General features: G+C 40.7%; 2 protein-coding genes across 3 annotated transcripts in view; both read left to right on the plus strand.

Annotated features, from left to right (window-relative positions):
- The window catches only part of LOC133953561 (sodium/potassium/calcium exchanger 3-like), a 42,851-nt gene extending 19,504 nt beyond the window's left edge, over positions 1-23,347 (plus strand). The window contains exons 3-17 of the mRNA XM_062387522.1: positions 5,484-5,560; positions 9,849-9,923; positions 10,594-10,678; positions 11,170-11,273; positions 12,915-12,989; positions 13,843-13,868; positions 13,948-14,001; positions 14,089-14,222; positions 17,201-17,361; positions 18,065-18,335; positions 18,427-18,593; positions 19,023-19,137; positions 19,337-19,449; positions 19,966-20,031; positions 20,773-23,347. Of these exons, the coding sequence (XP_062243506.1) occupies positions 5,484-5,560; positions 9,849-9,923; positions 10,594-10,678; positions 11,170-11,273; positions 12,915-12,989; positions 13,843-13,868; positions 13,948-14,001; positions 14,089-14,222; positions 17,201-17,361; positions 18,065-18,335; positions 18,427-18,593; positions 19,023-19,137; positions 19,337-19,449; positions 19,966-20,031; positions 20,773-20,925 (1,676 nt within the window). The 3' untranslated portion in view covers positions 20,926-23,347. The remainder of the gene's footprint in view (positions 1-5,483; positions 5,561-9,848; positions 9,924-10,593; positions 10,679-11,169; positions 11,274-12,914; positions 12,990-13,842; positions 13,869-13,947; positions 14,002-14,088; positions 14,223-17,200; positions 17,362-18,064; positions 18,336-18,426; positions 18,594-19,022; positions 19,138-19,336; positions 19,450-19,965; positions 20,032-20,772) is intronic.
- A 2,189-nt stretch (positions 23,348-25,536) lies between these two features.
- The window catches only part of LOC133953560 (ras and Rab interactor 2-like), a 36,095-nt gene continuing 35,762 nt past the window's right edge, over positions 25,537-25,869 (plus strand). For both annotated transcript variants that reach the window (XM_062387519.1, XM_062387520.1), the window contains exon 1: positions 25,537-25,671. The gene's annotated coding sequence lies outside the window, so the exon portion shown is untranslated. The remainder of the gene's footprint in view (positions 25,672-25,869) is intronic.

A 25,869-nucleotide genomic window follows, 5' to 3' on the forward strand; every position in this document is an offset into this window, starting at 1 on the left:
AGCGTGATGCATCCGACCGTGTGCAATTTTGCATAAAGGAAAAGCAAAGGTGCAGCAGAGCTCCGTCACGAGGGAAATAGCCAAACAGAAGTCATGCTTCATCTCAGTTCAGAGCCCCTCTGTGGCTCACAGAGGCTTCTTCCAAAGAGCCTGCTAAATTAGAGTGGCACGGGGTGATGCAGGCAGCGGAGGAGCAGACGGGTGGTCCAGACAGGAGAACGAAGCAGACTGAGGCACAATGTGTCCCCCAGCAAGCTGAAGCCTGATTGCTGATTGATACACTGACTGCAACTGGTGCACAGTGCAGAAGTTGATGGGGAGAACAGGATGATTGCAGAAAAGGAAACAATGGAAATCTGACTGGCCGGTGTGAGTGTCTGCTTGTGCGTGTGCGTGTGCATGCGCGGGGGAATGTTGTGTTGTGTATGGTTGTGTGCACGACAGCCAGCACGGGCCAGAGCACCATCAGCAGCTGTAAAGGTTCATCCCAAAGACCTCATTTGCAACTGCACTTATTACGAGGGCCAACTCTATCGCTTTGTCTTTCTTTATCTCCTTCGTCCCTCCGTCTGCTCTCAGTACAATTCAGTTTCCCCTTGTTCTGCCTTTCCAGCATGACTATTGACAGAATATTATTAATTGAGTTGTCAAGTTCATGTAACACCTTTTACACTGGAGGTTCTCCCTTTCCCTTCTATCCATCCACCTTGTCTGTCCACCACCCCTGACTCCACCAACACACACCAGGTATTTTTTTTCAATCCCTTAAACATCATGCATAATGCGCCACATCTCAGCCTGCGCACAGCATGTAGTACATCAAACGTCATGGCTAATGGCGAGGGTACGGTGGAGCAGCAGCAGAGTGACGCCCTTCGGGTTAAGCCGAGCAGTCTATTATTTGTGCCCACCTCTCCCCGCTGCCACTTAAACACACTCAGCCTCAAGGAGACACTCACTCTGTTGCTATGGAGTTTGTGTTCTGATGGATACAGTCAAGCACACTTTATAGCTCCTCAGGCCGGAGCACTGATATCGATGAAACAGGTCAAAGTGGACTGGTGTGAGTGCATGTGAGTCACAGACAAATAGGTTCATTAACATTGACAGATCATTTAAACCCTAAAACTGCGATTGTGACCTCATCCAGTATTTATCAATCAGTTTGAAACCAGTTTGGTATTCAGTAAAATATTCTGAAACCCTGATTCAAACAGAATACTTGAGTGCTAACTATACTTTGGTGTTCAGCTACAGTATGTGTAGTGTGACTGGCCCCTGACAGTTTTCTCTTACCGTGAGGTCTCATCTGGCAGCCCAGAAAGGACCAGTGTCCATCTTTTGTTGGCCCTGAAAGCACCGCTTGTTCTTTGCCTGTCTTGAATGAGTATGAGTGAGGGTGACTCACTCCTTAAATGCAGCAGTTGCGTCAGAGGTGAACTGTTAGGTACAGTACAGTTGAATGAAACAACAATTCAGTGGCGACCCCTTAATCACTGAATAAAGTCATACGTTAGCGGTTGTGTGTCCTTGTGTTTGATGGATGGCTTTGTTGCTACGAGATGTATTTTGATTGTGGTTCCTTGAATCCACTTGAAATTGGAAAATGTTTACCTAAATAGAAGCCGACTTTTCTGGGACTTGCTCGCTAGATTCTTATTTACCGAGGGCTATAGGGACATGAAGTGGGTTTTAACAAATAAGATAAAAAGTGAAGAGCCAGAAAATCAATCAACAGTGTAAATGTTACGTCGCTCAGGGGGTAATGCAATAACCAGAAGGTTGGCGAGTGAGTCAGAAACAAATAACCAACTCTAGCTTCCAAGTTTCAAAATCATTTTGATGCTACTCTGATTTGTGATAAGGAGAAAGTTGCTTTTGTCATGTCAACTCCTCCTGAGTAGATGTGTTTGAACAATATCACTTAGGATGAGCGGGTAATCTTCCCCCAGTCCATAAGGGTTAGATTTGCTGCCACAACAGCAGTGTCTTAATTCAGGAGCTGCGATTGATTACATCAAAGCGGCGAGACCAGACTGATAATTTGAAGGCTCCTTCAAAAGCATCCTTCCCACAACTTGTTAGCATAGATTTAAATTGTAAGTCACATGGTCACATGTCATTGTCCCAGTGTGAGAAAAACGCATAGCAAGGAAAAACGCATAGTAAGGTTCCCATGGCAACAGCTAAAGCGCCCACAAATAGTATAAGTCAGATCAGATTGTAAATTTTCTAACAAAACCCTGGTATCTTACGTACTTGGATAAACATGATAGGAGTTAGATTGCATTATTGTTTGTATTATCAGATTCAAATACTTCACTTTACATGACAAGACAAAAGAGCTTTTATAGCAACAAGTGGCCAAATCTAGAATAATAAGTAATAAAACAGAAATGATCTTTGAAGTGTATATGTTTTAAACATATCTCCATAGAAGTTTGACATGGTGAGTGGGTATTTCCGACTCAGAAGGAGCCTAAGGTCCTGGGAGACTGGGCTTCTTGCTCCTTGGGACTTGATGACCACTCAAAGTGCTTTACTGTGCAGTTTATTGCCATTCACCCATTCACACACATTCATAAAATACATCTATGGGCAGCACTTTTTCTATTAGGAGCATATGGGTTTCAATATCTTTCCCAAGGGCACTTTGGCATGCAGATGGGAAAGACTTGGATCGAACCGCCGATGACCACTCTACCCCTCAGCCATAGTTGTCGCCTCTTCGAAGACATGATTATGATCTTTTAGTTATATATACTGTATATATATTTTTTTATCTCTCTTTGTCAGTCGTGTCTTACATTCTAATAATATCCACACTGGGCTCTAATTCGTATCACGAGAGCTTCTTGTTCTTTCTCTTCACACATTAGCATGGCATTTTGGCTTGACTGAGTTTGAGCGATGGAACACAGGCCTGTAACAGTGTTAAACACATCCAGCTGTCGCTGCGAGATGGCCCTCTGCCCTGCTGCTCTGTACCCTCTGTGGCTTTTTACAGGCTGCTCTGCATTGTGTTAGGCTTAAGAAGATATGGCAGTAGAACAGTGCAGAGGAAGACTGCAGCAACTCAAACACAGCAAGATACTGAGGATGCAAATGGGTCAAAAGAGTACAAGGAGAGGGGGCAGAATAGAGAAAACAGTGGGAAATAAGTGAAGTACTCTTTCTTCTTGTATTTATCTCTGCATGTTGCGAGGGAGTTGAGACTGAAATAACTCAGCAGCCAGGGTTTTAACGAGAAATAGGAAAAGAGATCACATTACTCCGGTTTTAGCATCTTTACTGTACACTGGCATCCATCACTGAGAATTGATTTTAAAATGATTTAACTTGTTTATAAGTCTCTTAATGGTACAGCACATTCCAAACCGTCCCCTCGATCTTCTACTGCAGGCTTGCTCAATATACCAAAAACAAACTATACAAATGTATAGTTTTAAGAAACAACTCAAGACCTATTTCTATGATCTTGCATTTAATGAATTTGATCTTATTTTTTTAACACTATTGTCTTTATTCTATATTTTTATTAAGTACCTTACCTTTTGCTATTTTGATGGTTTTGATTTATCCTAAGTCCCGTTTTATTCCTCACGTGATCTTAATTCATGTCTTTGATTTCATTATATTAAAGCACTTTGAGCTGCATTTTATGTATGTAAATAAAATAAAATGTATTATTATTATTATTAGACCAAGAGGAGGTGGAATTATAAACCACAGAAACATCACCATCTAATACATTTGTGTTTCCCTTCATTCTTTCTCCCACCCATGGTTAGTCTACCTGCTACTCGTGTGATTGTGAATGATGCAGAGGACATTCTACATCTGTCCCACATGCACACTGTCAGCTTTATGTTTCCCATTAAAACCTTCAAATCAAGGTTCATCCAGATATTAGTTAAACATAACAACATTGCCAAGTTACCACAAGTTTTTAGCTCCAGAATTGCTCTAGAATTGAAATGTCAGTCTTATATTATTTTACTTCACAAAAAAGTGTCAGAGCATATACTTTCGCAGAACTATGCCTATGGTAGCCATGGTAGCCATGGTACGCTTTATCTGTAAAACATCTGCCTGTAGGCATGCTGGTTGTGAGTGTTTTAGCAGGCTGACATTAGCATTTAGCTCATAGCACCCCTGTTCTTTGCTTCTTTAAACATTATTGACATTCATCTCTTCAAAATCCTGCAGTGAAAAATTAGACCTGCACTGCCATGTGTGTCGTTGATGATTTGATTGCACTGTTTTTTCTTAATCCGATAAACCATCTAATATTAATCTCATGTTGTATGCATGAGACGTCCACCAATTTATATCTTTACTTTGTTTGTTTGTTTGTTAATTTACACTTTACTTAGAAAGATCTCCTGAGATCAATATCGATCCTCTCTGGTTATAATTACATTTAACACAGAACCTAACGCAATATTCAGCATTCACACAGAAATCAGCTGAAAAAGTAGCATGTATGAGTTAGTAGCATGTTGTCTTCTGAATTATCAGCATCTCTGGTTAGATGTCTTTTGTAAGTCTTCCTCAGTGTGTAAATGTATCATGTTTGTCATTTTGCTCTTCCCAGGGATCTCCAAGAATAGCTCCTCCATGTTTACTGTGCTGGTCAATAAAACATTCTGAATTCTCTTGTTGCCATTTGTTGCACCACATGCTCTGCGCCTGATGCAGAGCGCTTGTCTTTCACAGGGAATAGTGAGTGTGCTGAAATATGCAACAGATGTTAGCAGTGGCCTGTGAATGGGCTCCTGAGTTGTGTGCAGTAGATGATCACATGGACGACCCGATGCCTGAGCGCCTGTCGTAGTTATCAGGACTGTGGGGCTGGGAGAGGAAGGCGAGTCAAAAGCCAGGGAGAGGGGTTAGAATAACTCCAGTCACACTAAAAAGTCCCCCTCTTTTTCACCTCTTTCTGTCTTCCTTCACACTCCCACCGTCTGCCAATTTTCCACTTTTCCCTCTATCCTGCTCTCCCCGTTGTTTACTCGCTCACAGTTGCGCTCTCTTGCTCAGTTGTGCTCACATTCCCATGCAGAGATGTGGAGTTGCGAATATCAGCTGAACCTCCATCGCCTTTCTTCCCTCCACCCTACTTCTAATCGAATGTCCCCTAAATATCTCTCTATTTTTACTATGCTCCCTCTCCTCTCTTTTCCCTCACTTTGTCTCCTAACGCTCACTTTTCCTCAGTTTCTGTGTTTTCTGGTTGCTCTCTGAGGTATCATACACTGTCCCTGGATGGGCACAGTTAGACTGTCACACTCACATGGGCAAGGCTCCTTGTCAGTACACATGAGTTCAATGGGTTTCTGTGCTCATATGGTCGACCTCCCTTCCAGGCACTGGAATTATGTTCCCCATGCCACGCTCTGCTGAAACACACACACACAAACACACGCAAACTCACAAACCCTTTATGAATTTTTCTAACGCCATGTTTTTTTCCCTTCCAGCTCTGCACGAGTTCCCTACAGACCTGTTCACAAACAAGGAGCGGACAGAAGGAGCCGTGGCCCTGCATGTCCTGTGTGTAAGTTGGCCGGAGCATTTACTGCATTCATGTGCACGTGTGTCAACATGTCTGTTTGTGTCTAAGTGCACATATGACCTGTATTTTTTTTAAGCAGCAAACGTTACATCACTCTTAAAAGGTTTGGTCAGTGGATTGTCAATAATCTGGCTAATATCCCATAAATTATCTGTGTATTCATGACCTGGTGCAGTGTTCCTCCACTATTCTAAACTATTAAAACTACATCACTAAGTGAGGTGACATGTTCCTTCATTAACACGAACACTGGCACTGTAGTGTATTTCAAACACTCCTAGACACACTGTCCTTCCGCCTCAAATACTTTTGAGAGCAGCAAATGTGTAGTTATCTACAACTGTAAATAATCCAAACATGCACCAAATGCACTATTTACCTCTCTTTAATTAACATTAGGATTTAACTACAGGACAGTATAGATAGATGGACTAAATTGTTGTTTTTTGTCTAATCAGGAGATTTTTTGATTTTTTATGTATTCAAACTCTTTACGGGATCATAATCGTTGCAGAAGAGCAAGCGATATCATCTTAATTATTACACACATTCTTTGTTCTTGTCAAAATGTGACACCTACATGTGCTACAATGCAACTACTAGACCATAGAGTTAGTTAAATAATTTGGTGTGTTATACCAGTAGCAGCCTAGGTACAAATTTAGCTTCATGACTCTACCTCGAGCTGAGAATGAGTGTGTGCAGCAGAGGTCTGGTTAAGGGTCAATGATGATGATTGAGGCATTTAATCAGATTTCACACAGCTCCCAATCTACAAAAGGTTTTATACAACTAATCTCCTGGAAACAGACATTAATGTGTTCAATTAAAACAATACGACTCGATCCTTCTCAGCTCCTCTCAGGTTCCGTTTTTAATAAAGTCATAGGATGAGTGCTGCTGTCATCCAAAGCTAGGATGAACAAGTGGTGCAACACATTTTATCCTAACTGCTGAGCAGGAAAGGATCTGGATCAGCAGCACGATGCTCTCCTCCTCTCCCCTCCAGCTTCGCCCAGCGGGGGGGGGGTCAATAAGTGAAGGCCGAGGCTCCGACGGAGCATTTTGCTGTCACTCCAACATGACCGCCACAAATCATGCACGGTGTTCCAGCGCATGGCCCACGTTGTGTTGTGCTGCTGCTGATACTCTCTGGGGAGCTGACTGTAATGGAAGCTCATGCCAGCAGAGCAGCATCTCCAGGGAACTTTGCTGTGCATAAACCGAGCACTAAGAACCTCAGAATGGGCCATTCTGCCAGTACATGTCTGACATTATAGGCAATGTCACTACTTACAGAGCAGCCACCCTCTGAGTTAGCTTTTTCCTGCAGGAGAAGGGCAAATAAAAGTAACCTTTTCTTGGATGCTTAGATATAAAAAAACAAAACATACAGTATATCATCACCAGCTTTGTGCCTACGATGTCTAACCTTTAATATAGTGTAATCTGTCATTTTATAGCTGTTTCTGTACTTATCTTTGAGAGAACAGCAGGCTCCCTGTTTTTATGTTTACTATACAGATGTGATGATTGCAGTCTCTCCAGCTGTCCATGTTTAGAAAACGAGAGAATTCACACACAAATAATAGTTCTATAATAATAATAATAATAGTCCAAATTAATTCCTGACCTTATGAACAGTAAACTATTACTTGACTTCTACAGTCCCTTACAATCTCTTCCAGGAGCATTAAACTGCATTTTTTCACTTTGACATTAGAACAAAAATTTTGTTTTTTTAAATAATCCATGAATAGTTACGCCCTTCAATTTGCAAAAAGGTAAGTCTAAGGCTACACACTCAAATGTGTGGTTTGCCCAACCAACAGTCAAAAGAGACAAACAAAATAATTACAATGATATAAAGGTAATAATAAACTAGTGAAAACCAATTCACACATTATAGACCAGACATGTTTTTCATTTATATAAATGACGTGATTTACTCGAGTATCGAAATGTACCCTTCTACAGTTTCAGTGCGAAATTTTGTACATTAAAAAAATATATTCTAAGTTATTTAAAAAAAAAAAACTTAATTCATTATTATTCTGTTGAAACAGTTGGGACTTACTGGTTATGACTTGTGTTGTGACATCACACTTATCTGGCATCATAATAATGTACTGACCTCGTTCAACCTGCAGCCCTCCTTTAAACCTGAGTCTGAATAAATACTTGTTTTATGCTAATTACTTGTTAAATATAAAAATGTAAGTCCTCATAATGCCAAGAAGTTTGGTCTGAAATGCTATTTAAAAATAACTATAGAAAATTAAAGCACAGATGTCATGTCATCATGTGGCTGATGTTGTTGGTATACCAATGCAGTAGCAGCATTTGGTCTGAGATCAAGGATGCTGCTTAAAATAGTTTTGATGCTGATGCCTTTTTGTTGTATTATCCTGTGATATAGCCACAGAGCGGGTCATCCTTTAAAAAAACTGTTCTGTAGAGAGCGTTGAGTGCTCATCAACTCCTTGCAAATACAGACAATTTGCCATTTAAGTGAAGCTCCAGTCAGAGATTCTCATTGATCTCAATGATCTCAGATGATTCCTGTATTGGATTCAGCTAAAAGGCAGTTATCTGTAAACGTTATGCATTGAAGCTTTGTTTCAGAATTTTTATATCACAGTATTTTACTTTCCGCTGCCTACGTCTTGGCAGCTTGTGTATACTGCTGACCCCCATTTCTGCACCACTTATTAATACTGGCATCATCACTTCTCACGGGAGATTTGCTCTCAGAAACATAAACATAACTCTTAAAGTTTTTCACTTTCATTTCTACATGCACACGAAAAACATATGCACAAGTGGAAACAAATGTACATTCAGCATATACAGTACACTTGTATACTCACCGATAGCCACACACATGCTGACATCCAGTTACAGTAGATTTAAGATGTTGATAAGTGCTGCTTTCATTTCACTCCCTCAACCCTACATCAGAATCCAGATTAAACCCAGTCATCAGGATTACATGGTGACCTTTGACCGTTTGCTTGCCCTGAATGGACAAACCTTTTGGTTTATGGCACGTCTACACACTCACACTCACACACAGACAGATCTTGCTTTCAGAAACAGGAAGTAGAAGAACTGCTGGTTCTGAGCATAAAAGGAAGAAGGAATATTTTTTCACTATGTCATTCTCGCTGTAAGCAGATCCTTGAAAATAAATTATAGCTGTAAGAGTAGTCATGTCTTTCCTTTGTTCACACATTTCCGGTCAGTCTGTCGTCGCTACACCTTAGCAAATTCTCTCTCTCTCATCGCTTCCCTGTCTCGATGCCACTGAGTGTATTGTATTGTGTGAACAATGTGATGCCAAGGAAAGCTTGAATGCGGACGATGTTTATGAAATGATACGCCAGGAAAGACAACAGTTATAATGAGTCTTGCCGAGAGGATTATATGTGGGAGACATTTGAAATTGTATTGAAGGTATCTTGTGGTGCTCTGAAAGGCTTAATGTTAGAGAGATTATCATTTGTTTTCTCCAAAAGTGGTATTTACATTTAGTTGTATTTAATTATTATGAATAAATTATTTTGCTCATGATACAATTTTATTTGGCTGTAGTTAGAATTTAATAACTTTAAAATTTAAGCCAACAAATCCATTGTTTATTAAACATAAAGCTCTCAAGTTCAAAGACCTGGTGGATTTAAAACTGTGGATACTTTGCCTGAAAGGGAGAAGACAGAAAATCAATATTTTGTGTGTGCATCTTTAAAAACAAAAAAAACAAAGGGTGAAGATGACCGTTAGACTGTTAAGCTGATTTATGAATAATTAAGTGAACAACATATTATTTCATTATTTCTCAGATATTATAGCTAAAGGTTTGATCCAATGTCAGAGGTCCTTACTTATTTGTTCTTTCCATCTAGACAGTACATTTCAGTAGGAGAAAAGGCTACATGTGAGTAGGAGCAACTGATCTAGTAACTGGTACAGTGTTAACTTTTTAATGCCAGGATGTATTAAATGTGAAGAATAACTCGCCTTTTAAAAAATTTAAATTGTATGGTTATGGTATTCGTGAATTTCATATGTATAACCGTTAATGTAGTGAACTGCATTTGCATGGGATCAGCTCTCCGACGCTGTAGCACTCAATTAGACCTGTTTGCTTTTTTCAGGATAATTTTAATTTAATGGGGTATTCTCAAAATAGAACAAAAAGCATAAGAAGATGTGAAATGTGGTAAACATCAGCACTTTAATATATTTCTCTCTCTTTTTCTCTCCACAGACCATTTACATGTTCTGTGCCCTGGCTCTGGTGTGTGATGACTACTTCGTCCCCTCCATGGAGAAGATATGTGAGGTATAATGCAGCACACTTTTCAAATTAAAACAACCAGGTTTAATAGTAATGGAATCATTTTGACTTTCTTCCTTCGCTGGTTCAACAAACAAGTCCAACTTCACTTTCTCACTTTCCCCCGAGCTTTCAGTTAGGAAAAGTTTGGGTGAAAATCTCTTGACTTTATACTTTCATACGATAGGACTATTACTGTCTTTGTGCTCTTTTAATATATTAGTGTAACACTGCTCATGGTTACACAAACAGATCTCAAAGACAAACATTGATCCTAGTGTTGTGTATTTACATCTATAATTTAGGAAGCATATGTTAATGCATAAAATGTCAAATACAATGTTGATTTCACTGCAGGAAAAGAAAACCGAAGAAACTGAAATCTCATCTCCAAGGCTTTGTTCATTTACCTAAATAACTTAACATTTGTCTATTTAAATATTAACAAAATTTTGTCCATGTTTATACAATATGTCACTAGATCACAGATTAACTAGAAAAGCAAGCAGAAATATTTTTTTATAAACAAAGCTTTTAGTGGATCTTAAGGATCAACTCAGTGACAGATCTGCTAAAACATGTCTAAAAACTACAGGTGGATTTTTCCGACTGCAGCCACTACTTCCTGTGGGAAAATCCACTTCATGTTGGTCTCCTGTTCTTTTCTCTCTACCAGCGTCTCGATCTCAGCGAGGACGTAGCAGGCGCCACCTTCATGGCTGCCGGCAGCTCGGCTCCTGAGCTCTTCACGTCAGTCATAGGTACAGTGTGTACTGCATCCACCCCTCGCTTTCTTCTCCTCCTTTTGTTCTAACTGCAAGGCTAGGTGCAGTAGCTGTGACAGGGAGGAAATAGACATGCATTTAAAATCGATGCATACAGAAGTAGAGCATTGCTGTTGAATAAAGTTCATATATGTAGTTTTTTTCTTTCATCAGGGGTGTGTTCACTGTAATTCTGTGTGAGACAACAATATCAAACACTTTTACTTCTGAGTCTTGATCCTCACACTACATTGTTACATCCTTTATATTAAAATCCTATTTTGCATAGACTTCATTGAAAAGATTCAACGACTCATTTGTATTGAAGATTTTCCTCTTTTCTTTTTCCAAATCTGTGCTTGCTTATGTGTGTGTATGTGTTTGTGTTTGTGTTTGTGTGTGTGTGTGTGTGTGTGTGTGTGTGTGTGTGTGTGTGTGTGTGTGTGTGTGTGTGTGTGTGTGTGTGTATCGGCATGTTCTCTCTCCAGGGGTTTTCATCACCAAAGGCGATGTTGGTGTGGGGACCATTGTGGGCTCAGCCGTCTTCAACATCCTCTGCATCATTGGCGTGTGTGGCTTCTTCGCCGGCCAGGTATGATGTCACAGCCGAGTTTGTCGCTGACCTGGTGTCATTTCAGAGTACAGCTTAACTAATGTTCCCTTTAGATATTCAGCCACATAAACACAAAGTGGTAGGAAGTGCTCCTGCATACATGCACATGTTCTTCTACTTCTACTTAGGACACATGTCCACACTGTTGATTTATGCATGTATGACTCTATGCACTGAAGTTCGTAGGTAATGTGATCCATGTGTAAGCCGCAAGATATAAAAAAGTGGTAGTATTCCTAAACTTAAAAAAAAAGGCCATTCCTCTTTCAAAGATCTTTATTGTTTGGCTGTTCAAACTGTGTTACTTATAAGCAGCGTTCTGTTTAATTCTCTGTGTATTGAGGTTGTATTGAAATCTATTAATATATGTATCAGTGATTTCCTTCTTGGTACTGCTGGAGCCCAAATTCTTTCTCTCACTATTTCTCACTGCCGTTCACCTGAAAAGCCATGAGTCAGAAGCTGTGCTGTTACTATGACAAAATCGAATTGAGACATGAACATGAGTTATGTTGTCACTAGTTGTAGCTGTGACTGAAGTACATATTTAAGAAAGACTTTGATAGGTGGATTTAAATGTCAATGGTCATATTTTCCTTTTTAAATGGGTTTAACAAGTAAATACTGAAATGTACATGTTACATCATCCTTTTACTAAATAGGATAAGGAAAAATCATGCTGCACCCTCAACTAATCTCTCTGGGAACTGCTGGTCTTGGATATAACTAAAATCGAAACTCACACCTCGACATGTTTTGATTCATGGTTTTTGAGAATGTTCTAACACATAAACTCCTAAAACATCAAAAAGCTGTACACTTATTATGTTTCATTTGTTTCAATTGCATATTTTTTACAGTAGGAGTTTGTAGGTCTTTTTCTGCTTTGCATCCTGGATATTGTGCACACAATACAAAACTACACGATGAAGTGCAGCCTCTCCCTGATGTAAGCTGATGTGCCAGGGACATGGAAATAAGGAGAGAACAAGACTGACATCTCTGCTCTGAAAAATATTTGCATCAGATTCCAAACAGTGATGCAATCCCAGATTGTGCATTATGTAATCACAGGGAGCTAATGAGGGAGAAGGGGGTCTGATGGGGATCATAGGGAATGGGTGCAGTCAAACCATCTTCAGGTCAAGCAGTGCACCTCACCACTGCTTATTACCTTTGGCTGGCTGTTCGTAGCAGGTCCCTGCCACAAAGAACTATTGTACAGTGAACTAGAGCACAAGCAAACATTTCGAGTCTTGTTATGCTCTAACTTTGCCCTCTGCCTCGCAGCAGCAAACGCTTCCACGACTGGGAGTGGCACGTTCAAGATGTGATTCCTGACCTTCCACTTGCGTATACAGTGCGAGCGCTGTGTGGGAGAGTGCTCCAGCATTAGTCACTGCATTGTGGGCCCCTGCATTGTATCTGATTATATAAAGTCGATAACCACACAGGCACCTTTTCTATGTAGGATGGCACCTTGCGATTGGCTTTTTCCACTGATTGTGAAATGATTCAGGAGGTCAACTTCAGAGCTCGGCTGTTTACATTAGTATGGTAATGATGTTAGAGGCGTGAACTGTGCTTCATCTCTGTTCTCTCTCTCGCTCTCTCTTGCAGGCCGTGAAGCTCTCTCACTGGGCTCTACTCCGAGACTCCATTTATTACACGTTTTCTATCTTGGCCCTCATTGCGGTAAGAGTTTGTAGATGAAAACATACAGGACAAAGGATCAAGTGTGTGGTGACTGCGGAAATATGCACAGATACCAATGCTTCCACTTAACCATTGTAGCCATTCCTACATTTACATACTCTCTACCTCAGCAGTATTAATTAGATTGTAGGCAGTTTTTCAATCACAGCTATCCTCCACATCTTTTGGTCAAAAAACATGTGTGCTGTGAGAATCTAGACAGACTGAAGATGTTTCCATCAAACATCTAATCATTTGCAGGTTTCAAATATGCAGTTTATTCACTGTAGAAAAGGGCAGAAATCATGTATACTCAGAAACATCAAACATCAAAACACTTGTGCGTTTGTTGAATGACACTTTAATCTCCCTTTGTAATGTAAAAGGAATTGAAAAGGAGAAGTGGTGAAAAGTACATTTAAGTATTTCAGTACATGTTTTGTAGAGGTAAATGGGAATTTGAGTCAACATTATACTTCAAAGGGGTGTACTATACATTGAAGTCCATTCTACTTATTTAGCTACTTTAAAGATTACAATTTTTATTCATGAAATACATGACTAACATATACTGCATGATTATTATTATACACTCAAACTTAAAAATGAGTGTCACAAGGTCAGCAATATTCCTATATTTGCAGCATGTAGCTATGGAGGAGAGTTTAAAAAGCTGGTTTCAGAGTCTTTCTCTAAGTGAAATGGGATGAAACCAGAAGGTCGAGCTTTGGCCTCTTTTCTGCCTCTCTGAGCTCTGGACTGCTTGCGCCCTCTAGTGGAGCAGAAGTGGAGATTTCATTTAACGTTCACTCACTTCCTTCACCTAATTTCCACTTTTTCTTCATTATTTCAGTTCATCTACGATGAGAAGGTTTGCTGGTAAGTATGTTTCTGTAGAATGCTGATGATTGCACTGAATTATATTTCACATTGGCCTGAATTTGTGTTTGTGTGGCAGGTGGGAGTCCCTTATCCTGATTCTCATGTATGCTGTCTACATCCTCATCATGAAGTGAGTGTCTTTCTCACAAGCTGGGTGGATTGGAAGTTGTTAGATTTTAAAAGCTACTTTCCTTTTTAACTGATTTGTCATTTGCAGGTTTAACGGTCGGGCGCATCGTTACTTTGACCGTCGAAAGAAGAGCTCTGTGAGTCTGGCCAATGGGCTGACAGGAAGCACCGATCTGGAGGACAATGTCACGTGTGATGCTACTGCAGTCCTGCTCAAGAAAGGTATCACAAAATGTTCTATTTCTCTCAGGCACTGCCCTGTAACAGGACTCTGCAGGTTTTAGCTGCTCATCTCGACGCAATGAAATTTGCATAAAGGCAGCTGGGGCACCACCACTCCTCTATTTTTGTTCTTCTCCGTGAAAGGATAGTGAAGGTGGCTTTACTGAATAAGTTCTGTACATCTTGTCCTGGATTGATCCTCATAGCTAATGATCCTCCACACTCCGACTTTGGGGCATTGTATGAGGGTGACCAAAAGTCACAGTGCCCAATGTATGTGGAGCTTTACATACGTATCCCTTATGATATACTTGGTCAAAAAAATATTAAATATGACTCTTTAGACCAAGGAAACAGAAGAATGTTATGATGCAGTAGATTATTATGAGTCCTCCTGTTGGACCGGGTGATGGTAGATGTATGCAGTCTGGTGCAGGGGTTTATTTCAGTTGAGACAATGAAGTTATCCTCAGAGGGGGTATATTTGCCTCCAATGCATAGTATGATGAAAAACCTTACCAGGAATATATGATGGTCATGCTGTGGCTTTATTTACTGTCTGTATTGCTCACCTCCCGCCAGAGAGTAGGACAACCTCTGTGGTTTTACTCAAATGTAAAAAAGTAATTGTTTTAGCCACCATCTCTTCCACTGATGATTCTAATGTCTGCAGCCGCTCTGCCCTCAGTGATAAGGCAAAGTCTGGGGCACAACAACAGCAGCTACCAGAACAGAGAACGTTGCGAGGTGCTGGCTCCAACCTTCCTCAGCACATCCTGCTCTGTCAGCTTGTTCTGTGTCTGATGCTCTGACTGCTGCCTCCGGTGAGAACAAGTGACCCTGCTAACTTGTTCCTTGGGGGTGTGCTGAGGAGGCAACACAGACAACTGGGGTAGCAGGTGGCAGTTGCTTCAGCAAGGTTGCCAGGCTGGATTTGTCTGAATGTGCAGCATCACAAATGGTCCCCACAGTAGCCTGATGTCTGGTCTCATAGACACCTCTGGGACAGGACCTTGTCACCATGTCTTACTGTAACTCAGCTTGCGGGTGATGGTTGACCTTGAAGGAAAGAAAGTAGCTACAACAGCTGACATTGTAAATGTTCCAGCTGCCATTGATCAGCAGACGAAATGGATTGGTGGTAAATATTGGTCTGTGTCAACAGACAGGATGGAGTTAATAATAATAAATACTAATTTATGGGCACCTCAATGACACCTTAATTATATACCAACAATCCAAAAACAGTGGATTGTTATTTTGAAGGTGGGGATAAAGTCAGAGATGGCTTGTGGGAAGGTTCCTGAGATGAGGGCCTGCACAGCTGAAGACTGGAGACCCCATAGTGGATAAGTGGTCAGGAAAGATAAGTGAGGAGGATGAAGGAGGAAGATCGGAGAGAATGGGTAGGTGAGTATGTATAAGGGAGGTCAGAGAGGTATGGAGGTGCTAGGTATGACAGAGCCTTGAAGGTAAGAAGGAGAATCTTGTAATTCAGGCGTTGTTTGACGGGGAGCTAGTGTCGATTTCTGTACATTCCAGACATGGAAACTTGCTGAGATCACTAAACTTATTGAACAAATGTCCTGACATTCTGAGGTGGAGAAGTTTGGCATGGTAGAAATTAAACTATGTTTGAACTTATAGTTTGTTTTTCAGTTAAACTGTTCAAATTATAGGTCACATTAAAGGTGGAAAAAGTTCTGACATGAAATGGTCTCATTTTTTTTACATCACAAAAGCATGGCATCAATTTGTATATCCACTGGCCTTTCACTGTACCAGAGTATGAATCTGACACCGGCGTATTGTGTGACTTGTTTACAGCATATTTTGCATACAAACAAGATGGAATAGTAAATGGGACTTGCTGAAACCGTTGCAGAGACAATTAATCAAATAATATCAAATTATCAGCAGCTCACTCAGCATATACCAAACAGGTGTCCGAATTTTGACTTAGCTTAGGGTGTGTCTGTAAGTACAGTTTATTTATACAGCATCGTTCACAGAGACACTATCTAAGGGTCAGATCAAATCCACAAGGGGAGCAGATATATGACAAAACATTAACAGAAAACAACATGTTACCTAAATACCTGTCTGAACAGTTGAGGCTACAGAGGCTGATGTGCCCTTTCAAGGTCCACGGTGAAGGGTCCAACAGCTCGGATCCTGGTGTGTGGGTGCAGAAGGTCCACGATATCCTGCAGAGCGTTGGCATGTAGGGCTCCATATGTGAGCCCCAAATATTTAAAATAGACATTGAGCCAGTACAGAGAAGTTGGGATAGGAGTAATATGTGACCATCTGTCGGACAATGTTGAGCAGCATTTTGAACATTGGGGACGCTGGTAAAAGAGAGGTCCAATCGTGATGAGATAATATGAAGTATATTAGCTACTATCCTGTCTTGACACAACAGACCGACAGACAGAGTGTGTTTCTGGGATGAAACTGTGATTGAATCAGCGCCTCAGTGTGAGCATCAAAACACATGGATTGGCCCAAACTAGTCACTTCACATAAAAATATTGCAGAGCACTGTCAACAAATCATTAAAGATCCCTGGCACTCCCCTGCCATCATTATACCACAAATCCACATCATAAGGACACAAAAAATTATATCTGACCCGAACGCCCTGCTCGCCTCCTGTTTCAACTGTTACCCTCTAAGAGGCGCCACAGATCCTTGTTCACCAAATCATCCCAGTCATAAGGACTCTGATGATACTGTCTCTGACATTGTCCTGTTTATATATTGTCCAAAGTCATTGTATAGTGTCGAAGTGTCAAGACTAACTACCATTGTTCTGGATGTTATGTTTCAAATGTGGTCCTTCATGCAGTTAATGCAAGTTATTAGGTTAGGTTAGCGTTGGTTTAAAACCCGCTAAGAAGACTGGAGGTTAGTAACAGTTTGACTGCATTTGGTTTTTAGCAGTCAGATGAACAGTGTGTGTTATTTCTTCCCAGCTAACTTCCACTGTAAGCCATCAGTGCTGATGGTGGATGAGCTGCTGTCTGCATACCCCCACCAGCTGTCCTTCTCTGAGGCCGGCATGAGGATCATGATCACCAATCATTTCTCCCCCAGGACCCGTCTCACCATGGCCTCCCGCATGCTCATCACTGAGGTACATGTACACCAACCTATAAGTGGACTCAGGCACGCTACATCACCTTGAGTTATGTGGTTTCATGGGCTGCAAGAAGCTTTCTACATGTCTTCTTTAACATCCTCAGATAAACTACAGCAGTGGCCTGCAACTTGGTCAAACCATTGGTCCAAATCACTGCCAGATCATTTTTTATAATATGATTGTTTTTATTTCACTATATCTGACGCAGATGGGTGCAGATCTCTGTTATGGCAACAACACCCATAGAATCATCCCTGTTTGGACTGCACAACATTTGCACTGCACAACATTTGTTGAATTGGCAGTGTTCGCACAAATATCCGCTGTTACGATAAGCAATCAGACTTATATATGAATTACATACGTGAACATTAATTACGCAAATTCACCTTCATTTTATGAAAAGCTTTGACTATAGAATCATTGCAGATAAACCAGGTAATAGGAATACAAAGTGCTCTAACTTTTAACTGTTTATTAAAAAGCCGTACACACATGATCCAGCACACACACAATAAAAAGAGACAGTATATTGTAGAACTGTTTGAAGAGGACTCATTAATGACAGGGAATAATTCTGAGGCAGCTCCAGAGCATTAACACAGGACAAGAGAACAGGCAGGTTTACAATGAGCACTGCACTAGTCATGTCCACATCTCTCGTGTTGATATCTTTATGTTCTGTTATCCCTTCTAGAGACAAAGACTGATCAACACTTCAGAGACCCGAGTCAACCGCGTCACCAATGGCGACTCAGACTCAGCGGCCAGGAGTCAGGGGAGGCGGGGCTTAGAGAATGGGATGGGCGGGACCGAGCAGGGTCTGAATGGGAGATGCAGACTTCAGCGGCTGGAGTCTGGTAATGAGACAGAGAATGAAAATGAGGATAATGAGAACAATGAGAACGACGAGGAAAGAGAGGAAGAAGATGATAATAGAGGCCCCTTGGTGCCGTTCAAAATTCCAGGTACGTTTGTCACAGTTGACATATAGAAAAATAATAATAATAAAAATTTGTTTGTTTGTCTGTTATCCACTGTCTCCCTGTCTTTGTCCAGCTGGGGCGTGCAATAAACTTACGTGGTTGACCATGTGGCCGCTGTCCCTGCTCCTGTTCCTCACCGTTCCCAACTGTGCTAAGCGCCGCTGGGAGAGATGGTTCCTAGTGTCCTTCTTCACGGCCACCATGTGGATCGCTGGCCTCTCATACATCATGGTCTGGATGGTCAGTCCAGTCAGAAAGACACACACACACACACACAAACTTACACACACACAATCAAACACATATGTGGATGAGGATATTTTTTTCTTTGAGTTTTGGCATTAAGGAACACAAAATCAAAGTGATTATTTGCATATAGACTGTGGAAGGGAGATCCAATCACAAGTGGTGACATTCAGGATGCAATACCAGATGTAAACAGATGCACTTAATGCTGTCCACTTTTGATGGGATCTCTCAGTGAGGATGTTAATACCAAGTCTGAACAGGGCCAGTAAGGTTTATGTAGCGTTTTGTAAACTGGGTGTTAAACATTTTAACACCTCTGACCTGACACAGTGAAAGTTGGTCGTCTTTTCATGGTTTTATTTAATAATGAACTACACATAAAAAAACCTGTATCATGATATATAATTTGTTTGGTTTCAGGTGACTGTGATCGGCTTCACGCTCGGTATACCTGATGTCATCATGGGCATCACCTTCCTGGCAGCAGGCACCAGCGTCCCTGACTGCATGGCTAGTGTCATAGTGGCACGGCAAGGTGCATACACACACACACACACACACACAGGGATCAACACAGTCTGATGAAACAAGTAGAAATCAGAATTTTCATTCAGAAAAGCAGGAATGCTGTGGAAAAAAAAGGATTGGCTGTTCACTGCAGACTATTGCTTGTCACTTCTGACTTGTCCTGTGACTTAAGACAGACCTTGACAGTGCTTCTCTCTTTGCCTCAGGTCTGGGAGACATGGCCATCTCCAACTCCATAGGCAGTAATGTGTTTGACATCCTTGTGGGCCTGGGCCTGCCCTGGGCGCTGCAAACCCTCTGCATCGACTACGGCTCCATCGTGAGTGTTTCTTCAGCTCAGCCAAAGGAGATTCCAAGTAGAACAGAAAAGTGTTTATGAAGAACAGGAACACTAATCTCATTGCGGAATTCACTATTACTTTCGTGTACTAAAACACCCACACATTATCTGTTGAGGCACTGCAGAGTTGATCACCTTACTCTAGTAAATTGTATTTGATATCATTGTGTGGAAAATTATATCAGAATAGGTTAAATCAATGTCAGACGCTTACATTATATTACATTTCATTTAGCTGACTCCTTTATCCAAAGCGACTTACAGTAGGTGCATTCAACCATGACGTTACAAACCCAGAACAGTCTCCCCAACTGAATAAAAACAGTGTGTAATCCTGTGTGGATAAGGACAAACATACAGGACAACAGCGTCTGCCTTATGTCCTTATTTGCAGATTGTTCATAAACTTGGATTTTAAAGCCAGTTAATGGCATTAAGAAATTCGAAAAATACTGTAGTATACCAAAGAATAACACTCTGTGTCTGTCTCTACAGATCCATCTTAGCAGCAGAGGTCTCATATTCTCTGTTGGACTCTTGCTTGCCTCAGTATTCTTCACCGTAAGTATACATTTATAACTTTGCAGAATCAGGTCATCCTGGCAAAAACACATCCTGATGATAAGATGCCAGTTGCCATGTGTGCCCTAAGGGCCCACTCAGACATTTATGAATGTTTAAGCAGCTAACCTTTGCCTTCTGTTCACTTCCAATCTGTGAGAGCAGGGAGGTAAAGAAAAAATTAGCTTCCTGTGCCGAGGCAAACAGCAGCGTGGCTTTACGGGGAGTTTGACTTCGCTGAACTTTGACCTACGATATTCGCTTCACATTCACATATGTGTGACTGGGCTCAAATACTGTGGTGTGGGACCTAAAGTAGCAAGAGCCTGTAAGAAACATGGCCTATGACCAGATTCAGCTGCTCGACTACAATCAACAGTGTGAAAATACCAGAGCAGATAAAACCATCAGCTGCAATATATATATATATATACAACAAAATATACCAGTGCTATGCAAAACTACACCTGCTTATGGCTGATGCAGCAGCAAAGTTAGTGAGGAGATGCGCTAACTGAGTAGACTAGGAAAGGCAGACAGCAGTCGGTTGTCTAAACCATTCTCTAAACGTCCCATCACTGACCACCAAACATTCTATTTCTGTCTAACACGGTTTAAAAACATGGCTCTCTAGTCGACAACTTTTTAGGAACTAAAAAGCAGCACACCTGCAGTGCTGACCTCCTCCCCTTTTTAATTCAGCACCATTCTCTCTCTCTAATTCCGTCTCTCCACCTGCAGGTTATCGGTGTCCATCTAAACAAATGGACTCTGGACTGGCGACTGGGCTTGGTCTGCCTCGTCATGTATGCAGTCTTCCTGTGCTTCTCCATCCTCATCGAGTTCAACGTCTTCATCTTCGTCAACCTCCCAACGTGCCGGGACATCCACTGACCTCCCTCCTCCTCCTCTTCTTCTTCGACTTCTTCTTCCTCTGACCGATGGAGGAAGTCTCACCTGGCTTCCAGTTTTTTGGCACCTTGGAACCAAGTCTTACTATTTATTTTTTCAAATAGAGAAATAGAGATATATGTATATATATATATGATTTATCTTTGGTGCAATACACACAAGAGAGAGGACACAGGAGGTTTTACATTTTTGGGGACCGGAGAGGTGGCGTGGAGAGAAAGTCCCAGCAGCTGTGTTTGCTGCCAATCGTCTGATGAACCGAAAGTTTGGCGGGAAAAAACGTAACTGTATTAACACGGACTGTTAGGCTACTGTTGGTGAAGAAGCTGCTACTGTAACTGACTGACTGACTGGAGGAAAGAGAGGAATCCTGCGCGTACAGCGACTTTAGCTGGATTGTTTGTTACTCTTTGTACAAGATTGGATATAAGCACACAATTAAGGTATTTTTAAGTAAAAACTGACTTTCTCTGTATATATTTGAGGATTATATAAGTACTAATATGAGCTGATATACAGGACTCTTTTATGCACAACTGGATCAGTCTTGCAAAGCTAACTGGTCCAATAACAGTTACAACATTGTAAGCTTTATTGTAGTGGTCTGGTCCCTCCAGTAACACACTCACCCTGCTCAGCACCAGCCAGCGTAGCATGCTGTAATAGCCACGAGTACAGTTGCGCTTAGCACTGTCAGAGAGAATCTAGATATTTAACACTATTCACATAGAGTCTATTCTTGTTTGTTTCTCTACAGGCATATCCAAGTAGATGTGGGCTTTGTAGTTAATGACTAAACCAACATGAGAAAGGGATCACCCTGGGTATGACATCCAGCACTGTCACTTTATGGATTAGAGATAATCTTCTATCTTTGCAAGGCGTCTACAGGTACTCCAAACATGTAACTACTGAAGTTAAAGCTCCCTCTAGACAGTAGACCTCTTGTGCTGTATTAAAGAGTTAGTTTTAAGTCTCTGAGTTGAATCTCACATTATTTCTTAAATTAAAGCCAAAAGTATTTTTAGAACAGAAGGAGTCGAGTAGATTTGGACATAAGAGTCGATTTTAGTCCTGAGTGTGCGCATGTGTCTGTGTGTGTGTGTGTGTGTGTGTGTGTGTGTGTGTGTGTGTGTGTGCTTGCGCGTGCGTGTGTGCGTTTGTGTGTCACAATCTTGAGGGGAACCAAGGAAACCACTGTTACTGGGAAGACATAATCATGATTTATTTATGAATTAATTTATTCAAAGATCATGTCTAACCCTACAGTTTCAGCCCTTTGGGTCATGTACGGTGTATTAAATGGAGCGCCCTCCACTCTTTGTTGATGAAGCTGTATGTACTGCTGTACCTAATATATAATTCAAGTACTGGAAACCGACTTGATGTTGTTTATATTTAAGATCTTAGAAATTCATAATTTATAAGTTTTGTATAGTTTGGAAAGATGTTGCCGCATTTGTATATTGGTGCAAACACAGTGGTTTTTGAAGATGACACGCGGCCGGGTTGAGATGACATGGAGAGAAAATGCGATATTTATCAATGGTCTTAACAACATAGGTAGGAGCCTGAACCCTGTGCATGTTAAATAAGTGATGTCAAAGATTCACTTTCAGGTAAAAAAGGATGTTAATGGCACATGAAGCTTTGACCTTTCACCTCTCTTACACAGGGCTTGAACTCTTGTGCCATCTTTTGTATTTGAGGCTTCAAAACCAACGCCTGTGGCCATTCTCCTACTTGTATTTGAGCCATAAAAAGAACCACCTTTGTCAACAGTATTGCCACTCTCTTTCAGCATGTGTTAAAAAAAACTTGGAATGTGTGTATTTTTATTTCATTTTAATTTTACCTTGAAAGATACCCATGTCAATAGAATTGCTTATTAATAATTAAAAGCCTCCTCTGTAGGTGTTGATGCCCCTCTTGCGGCCACAAGATAGCGCTGTAGAGCTGTGCTAAACTCCAGAGATGGCAGTTATTTTACACAAACAGTAAAAAGTGGATTGGATGTAATTTCAGGTAGGCTTCATAGGGATAAATACTGGAAGGTTTGCATGCCTTGTTTAGAATTCAGTTTATTTTGTTTGTAATTTTAATGCGTCTCCCAGATCAAAAAGGCACTGTCTTGATTATGCTGTACATATCACAGGGATATGCTATTATAAACACAGATGTTTAAATAACTGAGCAGTTGTATTTGAGATATACAGTATTTAGAATGTAGGCCTAAAACAGTTAGTTTTCAGCTAATTCATGTCGTTTTATGCTCATGTCTTTTGAATTGTTTGTAAATCCTAATTTTTGTTGATGAGGACCTCTGGACTCGGAGCTCGGAGCCAAAACAGAGACACAATCATCTGCCTTGTTCCCAGTGGTCTTCTTGCAATAAACTGATTTACATACACATTTTGTTTTTCCCATGTGTTAATGAGCTGGACTTACGATACTCTGTCTGGGCACATGTTCCTCTACTATTTTATTTGAGACACACTACTATAGCACCGATAATGATTGATTCTGACCGTTTCTCTCATATTCATAATATTGGATATTTTGAATGCAGTGATTAAATCTCAGGATAACTTTCTAATAAGGTGTCATTTTTAAAACAAACCAATTTCCATGAGACACATCATGTGCCATTTTTTATACTAATGAAAACAGTATAGCTACACAAAAGCTTATTAAATCAGCGTTAATTAATGTTGTATCATCACTAGGTCAAATTACCATATTTACTTTCAAAAACGTCCTTCATAAACATGGAGCCACAGATAATGATCACTCAGCTCTTCCTTCCTCGCGGCTTTAATCGTTCAATCTCAATGTTGTTTTTCTTTTGGCCTGCACTGTTGTTTATTGTTCAATGTTTTACTCCCACGGCCCTCAGGCAGCAGTTTTCAGCAATTAAGCTCGAACCAAACTGGTAATAAAGCTAACAACGAGCTGCCTTACACTGTGTGGCATTTAACAGAACCGACTTAACTACAATATACTCCAAATCAAAGCTAATGCTGCTGTTTTGAGTGTGTAGACTAACGGGTTTACCATAACAACTTTATGAAGGTGTGTTTACAGCTTCTGTTGCCCCAAAGTGACCATATTTATCAATTAAGGAAATATATTTATCAAAATAGCTTTGTAAAATTTGAATCTACAATAAAACTTTTGATAGGTTTAGTGGCATCTTTGATGAAGCTGAATACATAGAGAAGCGACTGTGTCCTCTAGGTAACTTAAAAACATACAGGCACGTTGAAGAGCCTGGCAACCTCTTTTGGTCAGGTAGAGCATAAAACAGTATCGAGCTACTTTAAACGGATCTCGCTTCAGAAGTAAATTTCCCCCTTTATTTCTTTGTTGACGTATCAGAAATCCTCAAAAAAGTTCTAAACCTCGAAACCAAGTAAACCAGCTACAAGATGAATCATGATATAAGACATTTGATTCTGAGAGAATACATTTTAAAACGGAAAACAAACATGAAGGTACAAGAATGTGTAGTCTACATTATTATTTTGAGAGTGTAGTTACGGCCCGAGCACTGACAGTGGGAGGCCCTATTGAAGTTGTTATAAACGTTTCCCGAAAACCATTGCAAATTATCCCCTTTTGAAGATTCCCAGGGCTTCTTCTTAAACTTTACCTCATAGTGTTTTTCACCTCTTTTGACTTTTCTTTTGCAGCATGTTACAAAGAGAAATCATGGTTTCTTTGTGACAATCATAATGTAACGCTGAACCATCGAGTGTAGCCCGTTGTTTCACAAGAGAATTGTGGGTAGGGTAGTTCTTCTCATTGACATTGTCTATACAGTAAAACATATATTTCTTGAAACACAGTTTAAACCGTACAGAGTTGTGACTTAACAAGAATAACTAACACTGTTTCACGGTCTCGTAGCTTGCGGTAAGTCTACCCTGATTGGTTACGATATTATGGCTGATAATCAAAATCTCTATTCAGGAAATTCAATGATTTCGTTATTGCATAAACGGGCTACTGGGCCCGCAGGCCGTACCAACACACTAATAGAAACATAATTATGAACATTTGGTTGCATTAGTGCTGACAGAGTTCATTACTCCCGAAGCACGGGGCTATTAATCAGTTGTGATGTCAGAAATTGATCTTACCTTAGTCTTCAGATGAGAGTGTGTATGGCTCAAACAACAATTCAGATATTCATGTTTGTTTGGTATTTAACAATAATCTGATTTATATTTAACATGCTGCTGTGACCATCCTAACATCTCTATAGAAGGCCTGTCATGAAACCCTTTCCACCATAACACTGTATTTATACTGTATAGTATGTTATACTATATACGGTATATAGTGTTCCAACTCAGATTAACATGCTGGGTGGTAGCTCTATCATTTGCAGAACTGGTCACGAACACACACCAATAGATAAAAACTCTGACTGTCAAAATTTCATAACAGGATTAAAACTTAAGGTGAAACTCGCCATCATCTCCTCAACCAATCAGACCGAGGCATCATGTTACCGCAGCCTCCTCCTCCTCCTCTTCCTCCTCCTCCAGTCTCACGGTGCTCTGTCTGATCCAAACCCTGTGTCTCTGTCTCGGATCCGCAGACCAGCCATGTAATCCACCGCTGACACCGGCCCCTCGGTGTCCCACTTCTCCTAGAACAGTAACCACCGGGAGCTTTTCTTCATGGAGCTCAGCCGGAGTGTTTCCTGAAAACTGACTCGAGGTGAGTGGAGAAAGACAAACCCTTCGTGCAGCTGCAAACTCCTCTTCTCCAGATGTTTTCAGGAGATTTCAGACCTGCTGACTCCTACTGTGGTGACAGTTAGTTTAGACCTGATTCCACGAAAGGTTTTCGTCTGTAATGTCCAATAGAACACAACCTTTCGGGTTTCATCTTATTTGTGAACTGTAGAGTAAAAGA

The sequence above is a fragment of the Platichthys flesus genome, chromosome 5 (genome assembly GCF_949316205.1).
Source record: "Platichthys flesus chromosome 5, fPlaFle2.1, whole genome shotgun sequence".
Taxonomy (NCBI): domain Eukaryota; kingdom Metazoa; phylum Chordata; class Actinopteri; order Pleuronectiformes; family Pleuronectidae; genus Platichthys; species Platichthys flesus.